This window comes from Uranotaenia lowii, chromosome 3 (assembly GCF_029784155.1).
Source record: "Uranotaenia lowii strain MFRU-FL chromosome 3, ASM2978415v1, whole genome shotgun sequence".
Lineage (NCBI taxonomy): Eukaryota > Metazoa > Arthropoda > Insecta > Diptera > Culicidae > Uranotaenia > Uranotaenia lowii.
In genome coordinates this window covers 29757294-29779173 of record NC_073693.1, presented here as the reverse complement: position 1 = coordinate 29779173, position 21880 = coordinate 29757294, and the positions used below count along the sequence as shown (strand labels likewise).

Sequence of the window (21880 nt, the reverse complement as noted above, 5' to 3'; positions counted from 1 at the left end):
ATGAAATAAATCATCTATTTGTGTTTTTAAACCAAAATCTCGCTATATTGTTTTGATTTTTTGTTTGAAATAGATTAACTGGTTGTTATAGTGTTTTCGTTTATTAGCAGTGGCAACCTAGTTGTCCACGAGTTTTGCCCTAACTGCTGTTTTTGTGTTTGTTTATTAATTCAGAAGTCCACTAGAATTGCCCGAGGTTTGAACCTCAAGCAGGCGGTTGCAACCCGTAGAAGTTGTCAGTGTTGGGGGTAAGCATAAGGTTGACTATAGCAACCATATATTTGCATCGTCCCGGGTGACGATTCTGTTTGTTTATTCAGAGAAAGATTTGCCCCGCGCCCGTGGAGAAAAATGAAAACAACATTAAACATAAAATAGGATTTTCCTATGGAAACATTCGTCCAAAATTCTATAGAAATCGCATTCCTAGGTTCATGCCTGAAATATTGTACCTCGCGTAACTTTTGATCCCATCGATAGAACTTTTCAAAAACTTCAGACATGCTAGCTTTATATTTCAACAATCACTCTGCAAAATTTCAATGAAAAATGTAGCGTAGTTTCTGGCATATTGCAGTTTGAATGATAAAAATCCAAAAAGTCCGATTTTCGTAGAATTGCTGTATCTCAGGCCACACAAACTCTAGAAAGCTCAAATTTAGTGGTATAATAGTGTGATAGTTGATCTATCTAACGCAGAAAATTTGATCAAAATATATAATTAAAGAAAAAAATTATGGAAGTTCAAAAGCGAAGTGACAGTGTACGTGATTTCAATTTCTATACAACTATGAACGGTACTGTATTTTTTATGCGATTTCTCCACTCGCCTTTTTGCACTCCACCATACAAAAATGACCAAAATCGTCGTCAGTGTGTTGTTATCTTTTTAAGTTGATATTTTTCGGTGATTGTCGAATCAAATAATAACAATTCTTTAACGTTTCGGCCTACTGGATGATTTCAGCCATCTTCAGAAAAACTGTATTTCGATAAAAATATAAAAACTTTAAATTAACACACTTTATGACTTGCAATTATTTCACTTTTGCGCACTTACAAATTGTGTCGCCGCGTGCTTCCGTTACGGCTGTCTTACTTAATTTGAATCCAAACTCTTAACTGCTTCTAACAGCTGGTGTCCAGCATTCTCGGCGTCGGTGTCTGCGTCGTCGTGATGTCGGTGTGTTGCAACCTTACACACTCACACGCTCATCCACAACATTGTCCAAATCTTCAGTGTTCTATCATCCACTTTCAGTTAAAACCTGGTCACTATCAATCCAAATCTGGTGGTGGTGACCTGGTGCGGAACTGGGCATAAACGAATACGAACCCCGGTCAATGTTGTCAAAATCGAACGGTTATTTTTGCCACTTTTTACATTTTTTTTTGTTTTAAATTATTCAAAATTAATGTAAAACATTATAATAGCATTACATTTATTTGATTGGCTAAATATATTAGTTTTAAGCTGTATATTTTTTTTACTGCTTAAAACTAATATAATTGAGCTAATTCGATTTTGGCAACACGCCCGAACATTTTGTGTTGCCAAAATCGAACGGTTTTATTATTTCTGCAAAAAAAACTATTATTATTATTATTAACATAATTTTTAGTAAATTTTTGACCATTTTTAGTCATTTTTTTCTTTTAATGTTTTTGATGCATTTAGCACTTTATACTTGTTTTGTCTATAATGTTGGTTTTTTTTTCTTGTCATATTTTTTTTCATTCTCCATCACTTTTTAGTTAATTTTTGTCATTTTAGTTTTTGTTTTTTTTTAATTTTATGAAATTTTCTTATTTTTTGTCATTTTTGAGTACTTTATTATGTATTTTTTTCAACTTTGGTTTTTGTAGTATATCTATGTATTTTGTGTTCTACCAGCATTTAAAAACGTAAAAATGTATTAATGGTGTATGTATGTTGGTCCATCCACAATGGGTACACGGATTCACCGCAGTTTTTGCCTAAGTATGTGCTGAATGTATTGTGATGATGTAGGTTTATTTTGGGAGAACGAGCCAATCAGGTGGGTTACAGTTTATTTACAGGTATTCCGGCATCTGTGTATATTAAGGTTGCCAAATTGCCTGGTTATATCCGGTTTTGCAAGGATATTTTATATAAAATTTGGAAAAAGTCCGGCCCGGTTGCTCGGGTTTATTCTCATTTTCATTATCAAATCACATTTATAAAAAACAAATTGTGCTATTTTTTTTTATTTATGCGTCAAAAACTAAATTCTTTGAGCAAGTTTTATAAAAATAATCATGGAAGGTTTTTTGAAAGCCTCAAATACGATTTAACCCTCATCCGCATTAGAGTGTCATTTTGACACTATTGCAACTTTGAAGGCTTGTGTTTTTCAAAAGCTTCAAAAACACAAAAATTTCTTCGGGGACCCTAAATGAATTCAAAAGTTCTTTAATATTGCATCTTTACTTTTTTTTATGGACGAACCCTGGAAGCCTGGACAAAAAAACTCCCTTTTCCGACTTAGAGTGTAAATTTGACACTCCAAAAGTAAATCTATCTAAGTCGTTTGAATTATAATTAATTTCCCGATAGGAAATTTGACAGATGAAAAATTTCGCCGTTCACACATTTAGTTGGGTGCCGATTTAGTCTGGCTACGAATCACCCTACTAAATAAATTACCCTATTTAGTATGCCGATTAATCGGGCTACGCTTGAATATGAAATAGGTGCCATACTAAATCGGCTGATGAGTAGGCTCACACAATTACGTATGATTTAGTAGCACAATAAGTTGATCTACGTTATCGGGGAGGATTAGTCAATTTAGTAGGTTTTGGTAGGACTCTATTAAGTTGGCATACTTTAAGCCTATTTAGTATGAAATAGCCATAACTGAATTAGTTTTTGACGTCGGTTGTGTGATGGAGTTCATCGATGGGAAAGCTTGGCCCACGACAGCACGGAAGGCCTGTGCATTTCTATCGGTTCCATCACGACGACGTTCAACCTGACCAAGTTCTCGGACGTTTGCCGGATATGCCTAAAGCCGTAATAGAAGGTGTTCCTGACTCCGATGGAGGCATTGTTTATGAAATCCGTCGCCCTCACCGTGGGCCAGTTTCTAGATGCAGTGCTTGGATGGCGAGCTTCTTCGCAGGACATGTCGTTTCCTGATCGGCTAAGTTATAAGATTTCGACATTCTCATAAGAAAAATCTCCACTGGACTAGCTCCAGTCAAGTCCATACTTCTATGAAATATGGCTTCGCAAATTTATTTTACTAAATTATGTGACTAATAAACCTTTTTGGGCGGGTGGATCTATTTTGCGGTCCATCAATCCGACTATTTAGTACGATTGGGTAGGGTGGTAGGAAAAAGAATCGATTTTTGAGACCAATCAATTCTGCTATTTAGTCGGATTGAGTTGGGTGGTACGAAGAAAAATCCATTTTTGCGATCAATTAATCCGGCTATTTAGTACGATTGGGTAGGGTGGTAGGAAAAACAATCGATTTTTGAGGCCAATCAATTCTGCTATTTAGTCGGATTGAGTTGGGTGGTACGAAGAAAAATCCATTTTTGCGATCAATCAATCCGGCTATTTAGTACGATTGGGTAGGGTGGCAGGAAAAACAATCGATTTTTGAGGCCAATCAATTCTGCTATTTAGTCGGATTTAGTTGGGTGGTACGAAGAAAAATCAATTTTTGCTGTCAATCAATCCGGCTATTTAGTACGATTGGATAGGAATATCTCATCAACTTTATCGCCCTACTAATCAGACGATTTAGTCGGTTCCTACACAATCATGCTACTCATCACCCTATTTGATAGGCCTACGAAATCGGCTTATTAATCGGCTGATGCCCAGCAAAAACTCCCATAAGCGACGTTGCAACAATAGGCCGATTAGTATGAACGAAAATCGGCCGACGCACCCTTCGCGAGCCGACTAAGTATAGTGAATAGTAGGGTGTATTTCCTATCGGGTTCCTATAAATCGTATATCTGTACCAACACGTGAAAAGGATCTATCTCCAAAAGTAAACAAAAACCATTTTCAGTACCTCATGATAGGCCAACAGTTGCCCTACTTAACGGTAAAACCCTTTTGAGAAAATAATATTCCGTTACATTGAAAACTCAATTTGAGTAAAGGATCTATAAACATTCTAAAACCAGAACTGCCATCACATGGATATACACCCTTTACTCCGGAACAATTTTTCGCTACTACTCCGCAAACAAACTCAAGATAGTCAATTCGACTCTTTATTCAACATAAAAACATAATTGTAAATGTATGCGAGCTTAAAACTAAAGCTCAAAATAAGAAAATAGCAAAGGGGGTAAAAACAGGTTAGACAAAATATTACGTGAGCTAGGTTCTATCTACGATAGCGCGTTGTTTTTTTCATGAAAATTGATATTCCTCTATTCTAACATGGGATGCTTCTTAAAAATCGTTTGTCTTTCATAAAAACCGAAAATTTGAAGTGATTTTTAATTAGCGATTTAAAATAGGTTGTATTTTTTTCAAACGCGCTTTTCTTGATACGCCATATATGGAGATAGATGCTTTTTATGTATTGGTAAAGATTTGACACTTTATTCAACATAAAAACATAGTTACAAATGAACGCGAGCTTAAAACTAATGCTAGAAATGAGAAAATAGCAAAGGGTGTATAAACAAAGGAGACAAAATATTACGTGAGCTAGGTTCTATCTACGATAGCGCGTTGTTTTTTCACTAAAATTAATATTCCTCTATTCTAACGTATAGAGGATGCTTCTAAACATCGTTTGGCTGTCATAAAATGCAAACATTTCAAGTGATTTTTAATTTGCGATTTAAAATAGGTTGTATTTTCTTCAAACGCGTTTTTCTCGATTCGCCATATATGGAGATACATCCTTTTCACGTGTTGGTACAGATATCAATAGAAACCTTGTAAGGGCATCCGCAGCAATCGCGAGTATAGTGAAAATGCTCACACGCCACCATCACTCTGATACCGCACCGGGGGTTACTATATGGGTGAGCAAAATAGGGCCGTTGCCGTCGGGACCGACAAAGTCACCAAATTTGCTCACAAGAAAGGGGCGGGAGCAAACTTGCACTGAAAAAAATCTACCGTTTAATGCTTAGTTAAACAAACGACTTTCAGCGTGTGAAGTTTGTTGACATTTACATTTTACGCATCGGGTCGAACCGTCTTATACTGCCCACAGAATACCGGCCGTAGTGGAACCGGCAGATTCGTTTGCTGTCGGTGTTTTCGCTTGCTGCATTCGCTGCAATAAAGGAAAGGCGACGTTGCACAGGAAGAGCGGAAATTGTCCCAATCAAGGTGAATCTCCCAGGGTTAACAGCAACGAAACTCCGAAGCAGAATCGAGGCCCTTATCAACAAAACAATCAATCTTCGAACCAGCACATGGCCCCGGGGGATCAGAATCAATTCAGTGGTGGCTTTAACCAGGTTACGCTCCTTCAGATGCTAGCGAGCCTGCAGGGAATGTTGGAAGCGAATATGCAAACGCTAATTACCACAGGTCCATCAACAGCACAAGATGAACAAATCGCATCAAGGCCAGCAGCAACAGCAGAGAATTTGATCGACAAGTTCCGTCACGTAAAGTTGGATTGCCTGGGTATCCCGACACGAGAGTGGAACATTCGATTCAGTTTCTACCCGATCTACGACGATGGTTATGCATCGCAACATTCTATGATCGATAAGTATTTTGATGTATTTTAAATTGATAATATATATTTCAAAAATTCAGAATAAAAATTTACGATATTAAAAAGTTCATTTTTTTTTTCTATTCTGATGTTCAATCAATTCTTTATTTAATTTCAGGATACCCGCAGCATTCATAAAAGCACAAATACCTAACTGGAATAATCTATGCAAAGTGATACCTATTTACAAATGGAAAACATGCTAATATCTGTATCTGTAAAAGTGCTATTAAAATTGTTATTAAAACATTTTCACACATATTATCTATTCATCACATAAGGCACCTGACGAATTTTAAAGCGTTCCGAATATGGAAGGAGAAAAGCGGAAAGCGATGAATTTGTGCTGGAATATCTAGTTGTTCAAAGATGTTTTAGTTGAATAATAAAATAGTTTATTGTTATATAATTCCTCATACTGTGTGGATCCCGATTTTCTATGACCAGCTCGTCGATAATGGCCAAAACATCCGCCGAGGTGTCTCCGGAGATCGAACCGCTACGACAATTTGCTCCGCCGAACCCGCTGGAGCAGCAGCAAACTTTATGCGTTGTCCAGCTTGTTGGACGAGAAATCCATCAGCCGAAGGTACTTGTTAAACCGCAGTGCCATGTGAGCCTGTGATTTAAGTAAGAGAATTTTTTAGATTTTCTTGAAAACTGCTTCTACTATGGCTTATTACACTTCCAATAGGAGATATTTATTACCTGGTAGATCAGAGCCAGCACAAATATGACTCCCTCGGTGAAGATTGGATTCAACCGTAGATCCAAACGGCGTATTGGTCGCTTCCTGATGAGGAGCATAAACACGAGAATGCATAAAATACGCTTAAACCGGGGAATTATGGAACACGGTCTCTCATCTCGTTGCACCAAAACGGGCGGGTCCGCCTCACTGAAGCCGAAGTCTGTGACCAGCGGCGAAAACCTCCTACTTGATGATGGGACTCCACAGCAGCTGGCATATTTGGCGCAGGTTCTGCTGGCTTTGATTCCGGCTGCTGCTGCTCGGAAGTTTCGGCTGCAACCTCCACCGGACCAGGTTGTTGGTTGGTTGAAGCTGCTTGGCCCTGCTGGTGCTGAACGGCATAAACTCCCAGGATGTCTACTATGACACGTCTCGGATAGCAGCTGAACGAGCTAAATTTTTCGATCTACCATTCGAAAAATCACCATCAATCGAATTTTAAGCGAAAACACTCACGGCTCAGAAAACTTACTCGATCCGTATAATTTTTTTATCAAGATTTTCTGCTTATGTTTTCTCAGTGCAATGCTAAATGTAAAAATAATTAATGTTACCGCCTGGTGCGCGAAAGGGTGTGTATCCTAAAACCGGGCCGCTGAAATGAGCAAAACCGGGCCGCGTATACTCACTTATTGGTGCGTTTGCTCTAATGTCAGTAAAATATGTTTAGAACATTATATATAGTTAAAGCTACTAGTTTTCTGGTTATTCAGCATGAAAGAAAAAAAAAATCCGAAAAAACAAGCCTCAGGAAAACTGTTGTAGTTCACATGTTACACGTCCAAAAAAATATTTGCTTTATGCATATGGAAGCTAAATTTAATGTCTATATCATGGAGCCAAGAAATGTCACAAAAAGTTCAAAAAGTGGTCTGAAAAACCTACTTTTCATTCGATTGCTAGTAAAAACTGTTTGAGCAATGGTAGAGTTTTTGAAAAAATATGACTACAAAATTCATTCTGATTCTTACATTTTGTTGTCTTTAGATTTTTGATGCAACAACAATTGAATTTACTGGAATTTTTCAAAGTTGACTACTTTGCGCGATTTTTTTACAAATTGAAATTTCATCTGTTTTTGTGATCCACCGTCAGGTTGCACCCGGATTTTCAGTGCTTTTACTTTGTTTGGACCAATCAAAAGTAGGTATATTCATTGGAAAGCAAATATAATCTAAAATCAAGTGAGATGCAACAATTTACGCTGTGAGATTTCCAGCTGAATGTGTTTGTTTGCTCTCCGAGTAGGTACGGTGGGTGGTGATTTGGGCAGAGAGCCAAGCCGAGAGAAGAAATAATGATGCGTGTCGTTGACTAGCAAACGCGAACTACTATCAAAAATCGCTCGACACGCATCATTATTTCGGCTCTCAGCTTGGCTCTCTGTCCATATCACTACCCACCGTACCTACTCGGAGAGCAAACAAACACGTTTTGCTGGACGTGCTGCTTGTGGTTCTAGAAATTCAGGAATGATTTTACGTTTATAATTTTCATATTTTTGTGAAATCTCACAGCGTGAATTGTTGCACCTCACTAGAATGTAGGTTAAATTAGCTTTCCAATGAATATACTTTTTATTGGTCCAAACAAAGTAAAAGCACTGAAAATCCGGGTGCAACCTGACGGTGGACCACAAAACAAATGAAATTTCAATTTGTAAAAAAATCGCGCAAAGTAGTCAACTTTGAAAAATTCCAGTAAATTTAATTGTTGTTGCATCAAAAATCTAAAGACACCAAAATGTCAGAATTAGAATAAAATTTGTAATGATATTTTTTCAAAAGCCTTACTACCGCTCAACCAGTTTTTACTAGCAATCTAATGAAAAGTAGGTTTTTCAGACCACTTTTTTTAACTTTTTGTGACCATTTCATTAAAAAAAATTTAAAAAATATTTCTTTGCTTCATGATGTAGACTTAACTTCAGCTTTCATATGCATAAAGCAAATATTTTTTTGGACGTGTTATATATGAACTACAGCGCTTTTCCTGAGGAATATTTTTTCGGATTTTATTTGTTTCATGCTGAATAACGAGAAAACTAAAAGCTTTAACTATATATAATGTTCTAAACATATTTTACTGACATTACAAAGTTTCTAGTGATATAAGTTTCATTGTAATCGGTTAGATATAAAAAGAGTTATGAGGATTTTAGCTTGGAGTGTCAAATTGACACTCCTAGTGCTGATTAGGGTAATGAAATATAATGCGGATGAGGGTTAAACATGTCGTATACCTAAATATTAGCACTGGTTTTCCGAAAAATAGTTCCACAACAGTGATCTGTTCATCTTTTGTCCGTGAAATGGGCGTTGATTATTTTTAGGATATCAAGTTGTAGTTAGATTTGAACTTCACATTCCAGTGTGAAAAGATTTCTCAAATTTAAAATGAAAACGAGTCTTTTGTTTTTCAAATAAGAACAATTTATTATTAGCAGTTTTTCGTTAGCCTTATATTACATGAACCTATCCGTATAAAAGAACTAGAAACACGTCACTCCTTGGACGCCATCAGCCACATCAGATTGCCGGTGAACTTTTCGATTCGCTTCAGATCCGACAGGACCTCGGTTTTGAACTGCACACACTTGGCATTGTCGGTCAGCTTGAGCACCACTGCGTTCTTCGAGTGCGTATACTTCATCGTGAAACGGCACTGGCACGGGTTGGCGATGTACATGTTTTCGGCAGCGATTTCAAAGTCTTCCCACGATTTGGCGAACACCATTTTTGCACAGGTCCGTTGAGGGTTGGCGGGATTGACAATTGGAACGTTAAAACTGGAACTTTTCCGGTTGTTTCCGAATGATAATTTGTGTTTTATACTTTGAGCCTGGCGAAGGTGCTTCGAGATTTTGTTTTCCCTTCCAGAGAGTGCGAACGAATTTTGACAGCAACAACAAAACGTCAGCAAATGTGGATGGTGAGTGTGAGTTGTTTGTATGATGCTCAGTTACTCGTTCATTACTCGCGTGAATCACGTGAGCGGGTGAGAACTAATTTTGTGGAATCGGAACCGAAAGTCGAATGTGACTAGAGAATGTTTGCGCTTTTTATGTTGAATTTTGACCATCGTTAAAATAAAGTTTGGTAAAAAACATTTTAAATGCTAACAGTTGTGTCGCCGTGTCCATACACTCGGCAAAATGAAACTTACAAATCTTCTCAAATGCCTTAAAAAATTTAAATTTTTAAATTAACTATGATAAAAATACATTTTCTGTTTTTTAATATTACTTTTAAGATCGTTTTGAAAGATTTTTGGAAAATTGTTTTGCCGAGAGTAACATTTGGCTTTTTGTCATTTGGCATAACGCCATTCAGATTTACTTTTTATATGTACTTACTTATTTTTTAACATTACACATAATGTTATCGAACCAAGATAAAGGATAAAATTGTTAAGATAAATTCAAATATACCCATACTTTAAAGAAAATAATAGAAATATTTTTAACTTTATCAAATTATTTCACGCCCATTTGCAGTGATATATACGTGAGAATGAAGATCGGGCAGAGATTAATCCACATACAGCCTCACGAAACATCTTTTTTTAATCGTATGCTTGGATTGATGGAGCAGCATAGCTGCATACTTTTGACAGAGAAAGTTCTTTGAGCCATCATCATCAGATGGTTTCGTGTGTTCATTGAAGTCGGTAACCGTGCATAAAAAACTTTCACATTTCTTCAGTTTATCAGGTAAGCTCGCTCATCTCAATAAACAGTTAGTATTTATTGAATTGTTTTCTTGAAATACATTTCAGATATGATTACATTCATCTATTAGCAAGATTATTGATAACGTCGCCTATCATTAGTGTTTGAATACGTTCTCGCGAATCGAAATGCTGCTGGAAACGTTGCTAGATCTGCGATCAATCAATTTGGTCAACTTTCTGTTTGTCCAGTTGTTGGTGGTGGTCGTGTTGCTGGGTGGGCTGATTGCTACCATCGAGAAACATCTGCCCTCGGCCATCAGTCAAACCTTCCGATACGGTAAACATGCCCACAAAGGCCCCCAGGATCGGCTGGTGTCGCTGCTAGAGGTCCCGAAGTCATGGTTCAAACATTTCTACCTGTTTGCGGCCCTCTGGTCCGGGGCTGGGTTCTATTTCATGATCAACACTTACCTGGGTGGAAAACCGGTACCCGAACATGTGACCGATTTTTTGGATATTATGGCAACTTCAAGAAGATCGGTCAAAAGTATGAATTGAAGTGGTATTCAATTTTGAAAAGCTAAAATATATCCTTTTTTAATTTTTAGCAACACCCACCGAAACGATGGTGGCAATGGTTCTCATTACGCTGCAGTGCTGGCGTCGATTCTACGAGACCTGGTTCGTGCAAGTATTTTCCTCCAAGCTAAAGATGAACCTATCCGCCTATCTCGTTGGCTACATCCATTATTTCGGTACCGTGACGGTTATCCTAAGCCAGGCGGAAGGATTCGTTCGTCATGAGGGATATTCGGTGCCCTATCGATTCGAGTTATCTCCCCGGCTCGCCCTTGGGATTGCAGTTTTTATCTATGCTTGGCGCTACCAGTTTCAATCGAATCTGATTATGGCCAACCTCAGGAAGGATGCCACCGGCAAAGTGGTCTCACAGAAGCATTCGATCCCGCGGGGTGGTTATTTCGAGCTCATATCGTCGCCACACATGTTCTTCGAGATCGTAATGTACGTGGCGTTGCATGGGATTATCGTGCGCAATACCTCCGTAATGTATGTACTTATCTGGGTGCTGTCAAATCAGACGATGAATGCCTGGCTCACGCATCAGTGGTACCGGGAGAATTTCAAAGACTATCCAACGGCGAGACGTGCCATTTTCCCGTACGTGTTGTAGGACCTGAACACGTTGATCCCCTTGCACAAGGTGAGTTGAATCAATAGTCTGTGGTATTGGTTGTTACAAGCTAGACAGTTTAGAACGAAAAATATCTATCAGTGACCGTAAAACGACACTTTCGGTTAAAGTTGGAAGTCCTAGAACGCTAGATACCGATTTGAACGTTTACATAACTGTTTGAGAACTTTTGCGTAACGTACAATCACTAGCCTATAATTTTGATTGAAAACTGAAAGCCAACTCGTTCCCTTCTTTTCCAGCGCACAGTGCCTTCCGAGTGTTCAACCTCAATTGTTACTTAGTATTACTGAAACATAGGACAGTGATGGATGATTCGAATCGAATATACCTATAAATGTATGTATATTCATGATGAAACTTTTCCGCTAACGTAATGGATCTATAAGGTATGTGTTTATTAATTTATTTCCTCTTTAAACAGCAGTGATAGATTTGTTTGGTAAAATCTATAAGTTACTCCGTTTATTGTTACACTGGTTTATTTAGCGGTAGTATTTAGGTACAAACGAATTGTGTTTGTGCACTAAACTAAATAAAAAAAAACTAACAGGATGAAAACATGTATTTTTTAGAAAGAGACTAAAAGAAATTCGATTTAATGTTTTTCCTCATGATAACTCATGAACCTAAATTTTAAAAAATTATTCCTCATGTACCTAATTTACACTTGTGACTCTTGGTATTTATTTTGAGTCATTCAAGAGGTTTTGAGAGATATTATTTTTAAGAATACAGATCATGAATTTCTCCGGTTGAATAAATGAAGAACCTATTCGTTGAAAATATTTGCATGTCGTATACCCAACATGCGGTTGAAATTTAAATACTTTCACGCATCGATAATATCGGTAAAAAAACCCAATGATCATCTACCGGTGAGACGAGTCATCTTTCCGTACGTGATGTGATATCAACTCGTTCGTCTAGCAAAGGAATAGCTGAGTCAATACTTGCTAGTTCTTTCTTACATAAGAGATATAATGATAGGGTACTACTCGTATTATACAATGTAGTAAAACATTTCATTAGTTCATAACTAAATACGCAGTTTAGTACTTTTCCCAGATTCTGTCTGTAAAATTGTTTAACCACAAAAGTCTGCTCTATTTGAAATGGAATGGATTCGTGTGATATATGTAAAACAATTTAAATCTAACACTCTAATCTTTGTTGGTTTGTGGAATGTAGTCGTCCAAATGAATATTGTTTTATTCAGATACTTATGTCAATATCTACTCTTAATATTTCACATGATGACATTTTTTGTTCAAAACAGGACAAATCGAAACATTGATGACCGCTGCTCTAGGGTTAATTGTTTGTTATTTTTTTCAAAACAAGGTAAAATATAAAAGGAAATTATCACTAGGCATTCCCGTAGTTTCGTAACTTGTTTGCGCATAAATAATTTTTTAACGGCATAGAAGTCTTTTTGTTTGTTTCGTCCCTTCTCATTGATCAGACTAGGTTCTCTTGCATGAAGTCAAGATTTCTCATGCTTCCTTTCTAACATAATAAATTCAACTAATCACACGTCGATCAAATCGAGCAGCCAGATTCTTCGGGATAGTTGTTTCATTTCAAGCAAAACCACCCTACACCTTTCCCATGATGTCGTGGGTGTACAACTTTTTCCGGTAACCTCGTTTGACAACCATCTTGACGGCGATGACCAGCATAACAATGCAGGCCACATACAGTAGGGCACCCATGCGTATGTCCATTTCGTTCAGCACATTTCCGAAGGATCGATTTGACTGGTAGTGCTCGTCGACGAGGGCGGACTTGTTTGGAAGCAGGCTCGCTTCCTGCAGACCTAGCGAGTTGCGATTGTCAAAGCTATACACCTGTTTCAGGAATTGCAAAACTTCCAGCAAGTTCCACTCGTTCCCATCCTCTAATGTGTACTGCCGGTGGTTATGGTGGTTGGTTAGCATCGGTTTGCGGCAATCGGGACACACCTCGGCTGTTGGATACTGTATTTTCGGGTGATCGGGATCTTCAGTTTGATCACCGGCTAGTCGTTTGTTGACTTCATTATGGCTGGCCCACAGCCACAGTACGGCATCGTCTTTGCTTGTGACGTTCCAAATTTTATTCTTGGAAGCCATTTGTTGGAAATGTTGCGAACATTCAGAACAACCGAAGAAATATTTAATGTAGCCATGCATCGCCTGTAATACTTCTAGCGGATCGGTTGAAATTTCCGATTCAGCAGCCTGAACAGTCATGTAGTGGAAAAGTGTCCACAGACCACAGGGATACCTCCTGAGTCCCTTGGAGACACTTGAACATCCCATCCATCGGTTGGACGAAAAAACTGGAGTTCGATTAAGTTCAAGACTTTTTACCTGTGCAGCGTAATCTGTTGCATTCACTTCATTCTCGGAATTCAGCACATACTGACGAATTTCTTTCAGGAATTTCTTACCATTGTCATTGAACGGGAAATACCTTACCAAAACATTCAAGAAGCGTTGAAGCGCCAGTAATCGCTCTCCATCAATCTTCTTAATCCGAGGAATCTCTCTAAGCAAAGCATACCTAATGGCTTCTTCCAAATCCGCCTGGTAAATCACCTTCGGACCAAATTCTTTAATTTTCGTCCTCATAGCCTCTTCCTGTTTTTTCTCCATGATTTCGGAAATGTTCTCCTCCGTAACCTCCTTCACCACAGCTTTCGTAGTCAGCTCCTGAACCTTGATATGATGCCCATTTAGGTGCGCTCTAATGACGGCAGACACATTCTCTCGATTGAAGTTTTCTATCGGTAGTTGAATTTCACTCAACGCATCCCGACTGATAACCTTCAAACCGCTGGGTTCATTCGAAGCTCGACTCCTTCGAACGGCCGCCAGAGGAGTGTCCTGGAAGTCCAGCATCACCTGGCTGCCGACGGTGGTTCCGTTCGCCTCATTTTCGTTCACAATGTACAGATATTTGGCCGTTTCGGAGAAGAAATCGCTTTTGGGGCTGTGGTTCACATCCAGTGGGGTAAAGTCGGGCCATCCCTCCGGTTTGTTGGTGACGTTGTGCAGGTTTTCGATCAGAGCGTTGATAACTTCGGCCTTAGCGTGGGACGTTATCGGGTCACCTGTGAATTTTGGAAAAACAAGAAATGTAAGTGGAGAGAATGTGCGTTGAAGAATAATTTATGAAAGAAGGTTTCCTATGGTCATATCTTTAGCCTTCTAGAAAGTTGATGTTATCACCACCCATGAGCTGTAGAAACGACATCTTGTGATTCTTCTCTGTTTCTTGAAGATACCCAACCCACCTAAGAAAGTTAGACTTTATAGATGCTGGATTTGTCTAAAGATCTCTTTTGGAGCTTCCTTCGTAGTGGCGCTTCTACGTTCTGCAAGAGGAGGACGCGTTCTAGCGATAAGGAACCGCCCAATGTGAGGAAATACGCTAGGGAAGCCTCGGTCGCTAACTGGCAGCAGTTGGCGAACATGGCGGAGTGGACGTTTTTATGACGCAGTTCCTGACTGGTCTCGAATGCTTTATAAAATAACACCATCGCTTTCTACGTTTTAAACTGTGGTTATAAGACTAGACATTCTTCGCGGTGCAGTGTCGGTTATTCCCCTTCAAAGTAGCCACTCTCGTCGCCGAGTGAGTCTTTCGAGTCGGTATCTGATAACGTCTCCGTCAAGTTCTGGGCTTTTTGCTGTGACAAGCATGAGTCCCGTAGAAGTGACGCTCAATCGACACACGACCTTGATGACCGAGGTGGAACCTTAAGTCGTTATTGGAGAGGTCATGTTAACAAGCACTTTGGAGAATCGAACCTTAGTGCTGTGATTGCCTTGTTCCGGGCTTAGACACGACAGAAAGCTATAGTTCGTGAGTTGTCCAATATATGTAGAAGTGGTCAAAATCAACCAATGATGTTGTCGTGCAATCGCTAGCACAACTGACCTCTCTGGAATTTATGCAGCGATTAGGTCAGTTGTGCGATAGTTCGATGAAAACCCCGAAAAAATATGTGCGGAAGATTAAAACCTCAATAGGGTTTGGTGATATTGCCTTCAGAGTATTTTGATCAATTTTGGATGATGTTTTTATCAAATCGGTACCCCTAGTGGGAGCTCCTCTTCAATCTCCCTGGAGTAATGGACGTCTAAAGCGGTTAAAACAGTTATGTTTGAAGAACGATGCTACAAAAGATATCGCAGTTACAACCGTTTATGCTATCGACGTTATGTTGCACGTACTCAATCGCCGCAATCCGCAGAAGTTCTGGAAATTTGTGAACTCAAAACGGAAGGAATCCGGTCTGCCTGCGGTACTCCAACTAAATGATAGAACTGCCACGTCTCCTGCCGAAAAATGTAACCTTTTCGCGATGCACTTCTCCAGTTTTTTTTTCTCCAACTGCCGATCAAATTTACGCACCCGTCACACGATTGCCCATCGATCTGGATGTTTTTTCTATAAGCGAGGAAATGGTTCTAGATGCCATTGGTAAACTGAAGTATACTACATCAGCTGGATAGGATGAAATTCCGGCGTGCGTACTAAAGAAGTGACGCACTTTTCTGATGAAACCACTTTCCCACATCTTTTATCGATCCCTAGAACACCAACAATTCCCTGACATCTGGAAAAGATCGTTATTCTATAAAAAAGGTGATAAGCAAAATATTCTCAACTACCGTGGTGTCACATCACTAGCGAAACTGTTGGAGAGGGTCGTAAACGAAGTTATTTTCTCAGCATATCGGAAATGGATCTCTGAAATTCAGCACGGATTTTTCCCTGAATGTTCGGTAACCACGAATTTGTCAGTTTTTACATCATATTGCATATCAGAAATGGTTGGCGGAAACAACTTGACGCAATTTATGCTGATATTTCGGCTGCATTCGATTCAGTGAATCACGATAATCTCCTGATAAAAATGCAACGTTTGGGATGTTCCGAACGACTATGTGCTTGGATAAAAAGTTATTTAATAAATCGCCGATTAACCGTTACTATTGGTTTTGCGGAATCTCCTAATTTTATTCCAAAATTTGGGGTTCCTCAAGGCAGCAATTTGGGCCCTCTGTTGTTTACAATGTTCTGTAATAACATAATTTTGTTTCTTATTGGTTGTGAAGTTCTCCTGTACGTGAACGATCTAAAATATTTTCGGTCATAAACAGTTAAGCTGATTGTAACGAGTTACAACGCTTCCGGGAGATGGTTGTAAACCGATGTGCTGATAATTTCCTGGTTTTTAAGCGTTGCTAATGTGTTGTGTTATTACGTTCTGTCGGAGGAAACATCCATTCATATATGGTTACAGCATACTGGGCGAGTCACTGCAACGTGTGGATCAAATAAAGGACCATGGAGTTTTGTTGGACAGTCATATGACTTTTAAGCTCCATTACTCTGTGGTACTCGAGAAGGCCAACCGGATGCTGGGATTCATTATACGCCTGAGTACAGAATTCATCGATCCCGTTTGTCTACGAACTCTGTATTGCTGCCTGGTTCGATCAATATTGGAATCTGCAAACATTGTATGGTGGCCGTTTGAGGCTTTGTTGGTTGCGTGTTTTGAAGCTATTCAAATGCGATTTATGCGTTATGCCCTCCGTGAACTACCTTGGGAAAACCCGTTAAATCTACCGCCCTATCCACAACGATGTGTTCTGCTTGGACTCCATACGCTGGCGGATCGTCATTTTATTGGTCGATCACTGTTTGTGGTAAAGATCTTGAGAAATTAAATAGACTGCTTTTGGCTTCTTTTCCGTTGTAAAATTTATATTAATTCAGGCACCCATATTTGTCAGATGATATTAAGATAATAAACAAATATCCGGGACTCTACATTGGCGATCTCGACATTCGTCGGACAATCAGTCCCAGATCAGTGAGTACAGTTAAATTCGATAAAAATTATCTTCTTTACCTCACTTAATTAAAATATTTGTAAAATTTTTAGACATGTATCGAGTTGAGTGGGAATTGCCTTACACCACACCTATTTGACAATGATATAAAAAATGTGTTTTTATTTGTTCAAGAGAAATGATACACGTTCTCGGCTTTTGTTGTTTCCGGCATCACAACAAAGCGTGCAATTGTAATTTAATAACCAGTTAGGCTACCTAAGTTCTCTGTCACCTTCGTTTATTTGAGTTTGCGATCAGAGATACCGAAAACGATTGATAATTAAATTAAAGTAAATTTATTGAATACGGCACTGTGAACCTAATAAAAATTGAGACTTACCAAACTTTCGCTCACCATCCTCATAAAATGGAGCGAAGAATCGAATGTCCGGGTAGTCGATAACCTCAAACTTCCGACAGAACTTGTAGTTCTCTCCCTCGGCACAATCCATGGCCATAACTTTGACCACCCGCCAGCCGACAATTTCCCTGGCCAGCGTTTTCCAAACCGAGTTGGCGTAGCGCCGACAAGAGCCACAGTGACCGCTGTAAAATTTAACCAATGATGCATACGGTTGCCGATATACGGTGGTCTTCAGGTTCGTGGCGTTTAGGCACGTGACAGGATCGCTACTGTTGTAAAAGCCAGCATCCGTTTCGAGAGTTTTGCGCTTGACTTTGAGCAACTCCAGTGTTTTTCGGGTGGTCACTGATTCGTCACTAATCAAACTAGTTACATGATTTAGAATCAACAGTTTTATGAAAATAAGAAATTTAAAATTCATCCTAAATGACGGTTTGAAAAAGTTATTTTCATTTAACTTATGGTCCACACTTCGGGGGACACCGATCGTAACTGATGTAGTAAAACAGTAACAGTTGGTTTGCTGCTTCTCAACAACGTGGGATGTCATTTCGATCTGAATAAATCCTTTGTTCAATTTTTGCTGTATGGAAAAATGAATGGTTTTTATATCCGAATATCGGTATACCCAAAACGAAACAGAGTTTTGCAGTCAGTATGAGCCAAAAATCCGAAGCAGTGAAACTCGGGATATTAGTGCCGGTAGCATTGTGTTTTTTTTTCACTGTTCCTGTTAAGGTTATTATGTACGGCTTTAATCGGTATAGTTAACAGGTGAGAGAAAACTTTCCGATAACACTTTAAAATATCGAAAAATAAACCATTTATATATACAAAACGCAACTGAACTCAAGATTTGAATCTGAAAAGTCAGGCGGGATAATTAGTTTCATATTGAATTCCAAATATGATCTAACACAAAATTCAGATTCTATATTTATGCAACGGATCAGATTCATTGAACTTTATCAGAAACTATTTCTAGTGAATTATTTTTTAATTTTTCTATGGATAAAAGTCAGGTCATATATTGTCAAGCATTGTCCTGAAAAATTCAATTAGGTATAGGTACCTGAAATTACCTATTAGTTTTTCTTCAATTTCAAACATGAAATCTGAAAATAAGTTATTGATTACCACATTCGTATTACGGAATTCCAATAAGTTAAACTAAGTTGAACTCCTCATTCGAAATTATGTAAATGATCTTATATTATTATGTTTTTTCTTGTGATTTCGATAAACTAAAGTTAACAAGTTCTGAACTTGAATTACAAAGCTTCAGAAAACGAAAAACCAAATAGGTAAACGTCTATAAACGTGTTGATTTGATATCATCTCGACTTTTTAAACATTTTTATCGATATTGAATTCAAATGCACGATGCATGTAGATAAAAAATAATCGTTTCTCGGAATCTCTTTTCGAAACTAGTTCCAAAACAGTTAATTAAGCTTGCGCTCTTACATTGGCGCATAGGTGAAGCTCATATAACTGTGTGTATTGCATTATCAGCAGAAAAAAAGCCTACGTGTAATATTCACGTATAATTACTACTTGGGGGTAGCTGGGTACTCACCGATCTTTTGTGCACCGTCCTCGTAGAATGGCGCAAAGAACCGGATGGTAGGATAGGCCATGACCTCGAACTCCCGGCAGAAGGCGTTGTTTTCGTCCTGGGAACAGTCCAGAGCCATAACCTTGACCATTCGCTGCCAGCCGAGGATTTCGCTGGCCAGTTCCTTCCAGATCGGAGCGTACCGCCGACAGAAACCGCAGTAGGAATTGTAAAACTCGACCAACGATGCGTGGCCCTGCTGGAACACTTTCTCCTTCATGTTCGCTGCGTTCACCGAAATCACGGAATCATTGCTATCGTACAGGCCGGCATTCTCGTTGCTTTTGGCCGCTGTTTCGGCCTGTCTCTTGAACAGATGCTGCTCGTACAAACTCGGAGGGCCTCCATGTCGACCCAGTCCTGCGCCGTCTCCTGCCGGGAGCAGCTGTAGCAATCCGAAGGTCACCACCAAAATCACGAATCTTATCATCTCGAATCCCACAAACCACCAGCTTGCTACTGATCCATCAGGTCACAGGGGCGGTCAAATTTATTTGTTGCTAATGCGGAGTTCTCTATCTATCTACACGGTGGCGTTCGGACTTCGACTGGACAACCTGGTATAATTTGCCTACAAACGAGCTAATTAAGCGTAACTAGTGAGAATTACTCCTTTATACAAACGACGGCCTTACGATGAGGTCCCAAACGAGAACAACACAAAAGTGCAATGGGAAGCAAATCATGCGCAAACAACGTTCGTCCGTCGTCCAGCCAATGGAATAGAAAGAATCCCTAGACGTTCCGTTGTCTGGGCAGTCGAGTAGAAAACTGTTCTGCTGCTGACCAATGACCATCAGTAGACTGAAAAGTTGAATGGATTCATTCATCCTACCTTTGGGGAGAACCCCCTCACACACAGGCGAAATGTTTTTAGTTGGTAGCTCACTGCTCACTGGACGATTGACAATCATTCATGAAGGTGAGGAAGGGAAATGTGAGCGAGATTTTCCAAATTATAGGGATGTGCAGTCTTCGTTTGTAAACTAATCAATGCTTTCACGTTTGATTTTAAAATAACCAAAGGACCTACAAAATATGGGTTTCGATTCGAAATTTATGTTCAATGTTTGAGTTTCCAAACCGAAAATGAAAATCTGATTCATAACTATAGGCCCCTCTCGATAGATTTTAGTGCCGTTTTTTCTGGATTTACACAATACTGTCAATTTTTTTTTCTGAATATCAAAATTTTTATTACATTGTCATCTACAGGTGACAAAACTCATTTGGAAAGATAGAAAAGACGATTTTTTTTTCAAGATAACTCATTTTGAACGATAGAAAAGACCTTTTTTTTTTTTCAAGAAAACAGAATTAGAGAAACAAGGTAGGTAGCCTTAACAAATACAAAATTAAAACAATAAAAGATTAATCAAAGTAGAACTAGTTAAACATGGTCCAACATAACAAAATGTGATAGATGCATCATGAAACACGACTTAACAACATGAAACAGAATAAAATGGATAAATCTCAACCAAATCAAGATACAGCAAGATAAAAATAGATTAAAAAAAAATATGAGGAAGACAAAATAAAACAAGACTAAACAAATTAAAACAAAACATGATAAAACAATAAATGACAAAACAAAACAAGCAACTTCTCTAAATTATTAAAAAAATAATATCAGGGCTTTGGTCACTTTGAAGTAATTTTATTATTTTTTGAGGTGGTCGTTCACCAGTTAGTATTTTTATAATTTGGCCACTTAAGTCATTATTTTCTTCCTTACACAGCAAATTTTTTTTGCTGGAAACCAGCAAAATTTTGCTGGTTTTTGCCCGCTGACTTTCCAGCAAATTTTCCAGCAATTTAAATTGCTGGAAAAAACAGCAAACGTTAATGCTGGTTTCCAGCAATTCAAATTGCTGGAAAATCAGCAATCCAGATTGCTGGAAACCAGCTATTTCTTTCAACACAACTGGCTGTATTTAGTATCAAATTTATATTTCAATTCAAATTTAAATTTTGATTACTGGCTGTACATAAAATGAGCAATAAAAACAATTATTTTCTCCCAATTTTTAATAAAGGGATACATTTATTTCCAGAAACACGATTTTTTTTTCAATATTCTATATATAGCATCGGCTTTGGGGAGGCAGCTTTGTGTCAAAGTGTTGATCATCCGCCACCTGTAAGAATAATTTTGATTAGAATCTTTTATAGAATATCTACCTGTCCAATAAAAACTCACCCTTGACTTGATATCTTGTTGCTAGAATATAGAGGAAAATAAAATAATTATATTAATCTAACCAAATTTCATAAAATAGAGTCTCACCTTGCTTCAGCGTACGGAAACAAACAGACTCCAATTTGACAACTCGATTGCTGATTTTCCAGCAAACTAAATCAATCCGCTCTTTCGAAGCTGCGCTGCTGCCATCTGGGGTAGTACGATGTAGCGTGAGCAACATTCTGGGTGAACGATAAATTATAGACAACTTTACATTGTTCGAGTTAAGTTTTCATAAATCCAAATGATTTTGAAAAAAAAAACACTCCTTTGAAAAATTGGAGTTTGTTTTAAAGTAAATTTAAATAAATTAGCCTGGTAGGAGAGTCAATTCTATCTAATAATTCCATTTTAAAAAAGTCAGTCGGTCAGAGAAAAC

General features: G+C 38.5%; 4 protein-coding genes across 5 annotated transcripts; 1 reads left to right on the top strand and 3 right to left on the bottom strand.

The window, feature by feature from the left end:
- Positions 1 to 6140: 6140 nt before the first annotated feature.
- LOC129752059 (uncharacterized) lies at positions 6141 to 7851 on the bottom strand. Its single transcript, XM_055747853.1, has 3 exons — positions 7825 to 7851; positions 6450 to 6884; positions 6141 to 6360 (listed from the first exon to the last, which is right to left on the bottom strand). Exons 1-3 carry the CDS (start codon positions 7849 to 7851, stop codon positions 6286 to 6288), a joined length of 537 nt encoding a protein of 178 aa, XP_055603828.1. The 3' UTR covers positions 6141 to 6285.
- A 1065-nt stretch (positions 7852 to 8916) lies between these two features.
- Positions 8917 to 9425, bottom strand: LOC129752911 (signal recognition particle 9 kDa protein). The gene has a single exon (XM_055748700.1). The coding sequence runs from the start codon at positions 9226 to 9228 to the stop codon at positions 8995 to 8997; it is 234 nt and encodes a 77-aa protein (XP_055604675.1). The 5' UTR covers positions 9229 to 9425; the 3' UTR covers positions 8917 to 8994.
- Positions 9426 to 9996: 571 nt separating this feature from the next.
- Positions 9997 to 11927, top strand: LOC129752910 (polyprenol reductase). The gene is made up of 4 exons (XM_055748698.1): positions 9997 to 10204; positions 10270 to 10711; positions 10773 to 11386; positions 11620 to 11927. The coding sequence occupies exons 2-3, from the start codon at positions 10351 to 10353 to the stop codon at positions 11354 to 11356; spliced, it is 945 nt and encodes a 314-aa protein (XP_055604673.1). The 5' UTR covers positions 9997 to 10204; positions 10270 to 10350; the 3' UTR covers positions 11357 to 11386; positions 11620 to 11927.
- A 619-nt stretch (positions 11928 to 12546) lies between these two features.
- LOC129755557 (sulfhydryl oxidase 2-like) lies at positions 12547 to 20047 on the bottom strand. Of its 2 annotated transcripts, XM_055752107.1 has the most exons (3): positions 19892 to 20041; positions 19218 to 19827; positions 12547 to 14474 (listed from the first exon to the last, which is right to left on the bottom strand). In XM_055752107.1, exons 2-3 carry the CDS (start codon positions 19684 to 19686, stop codon positions 12976 to 12978), a joined length of 1968 nt encoding a protein of 655 aa, XP_055608082.1. In that variant the 5' UTR covers positions 19687 to 19827; positions 19892 to 20041; the 3' UTR covers positions 12547 to 12975. The 2 variants fall into 2 exon arrangements, with proteins under 2 accessions (XP_055608082.1, XP_055608080.1); XM_055752105.1 differs by having other exon boundaries at positions 19218 to 20047.
- Positions 20048 to 21880: the final 1833 nt, after the last annotated feature.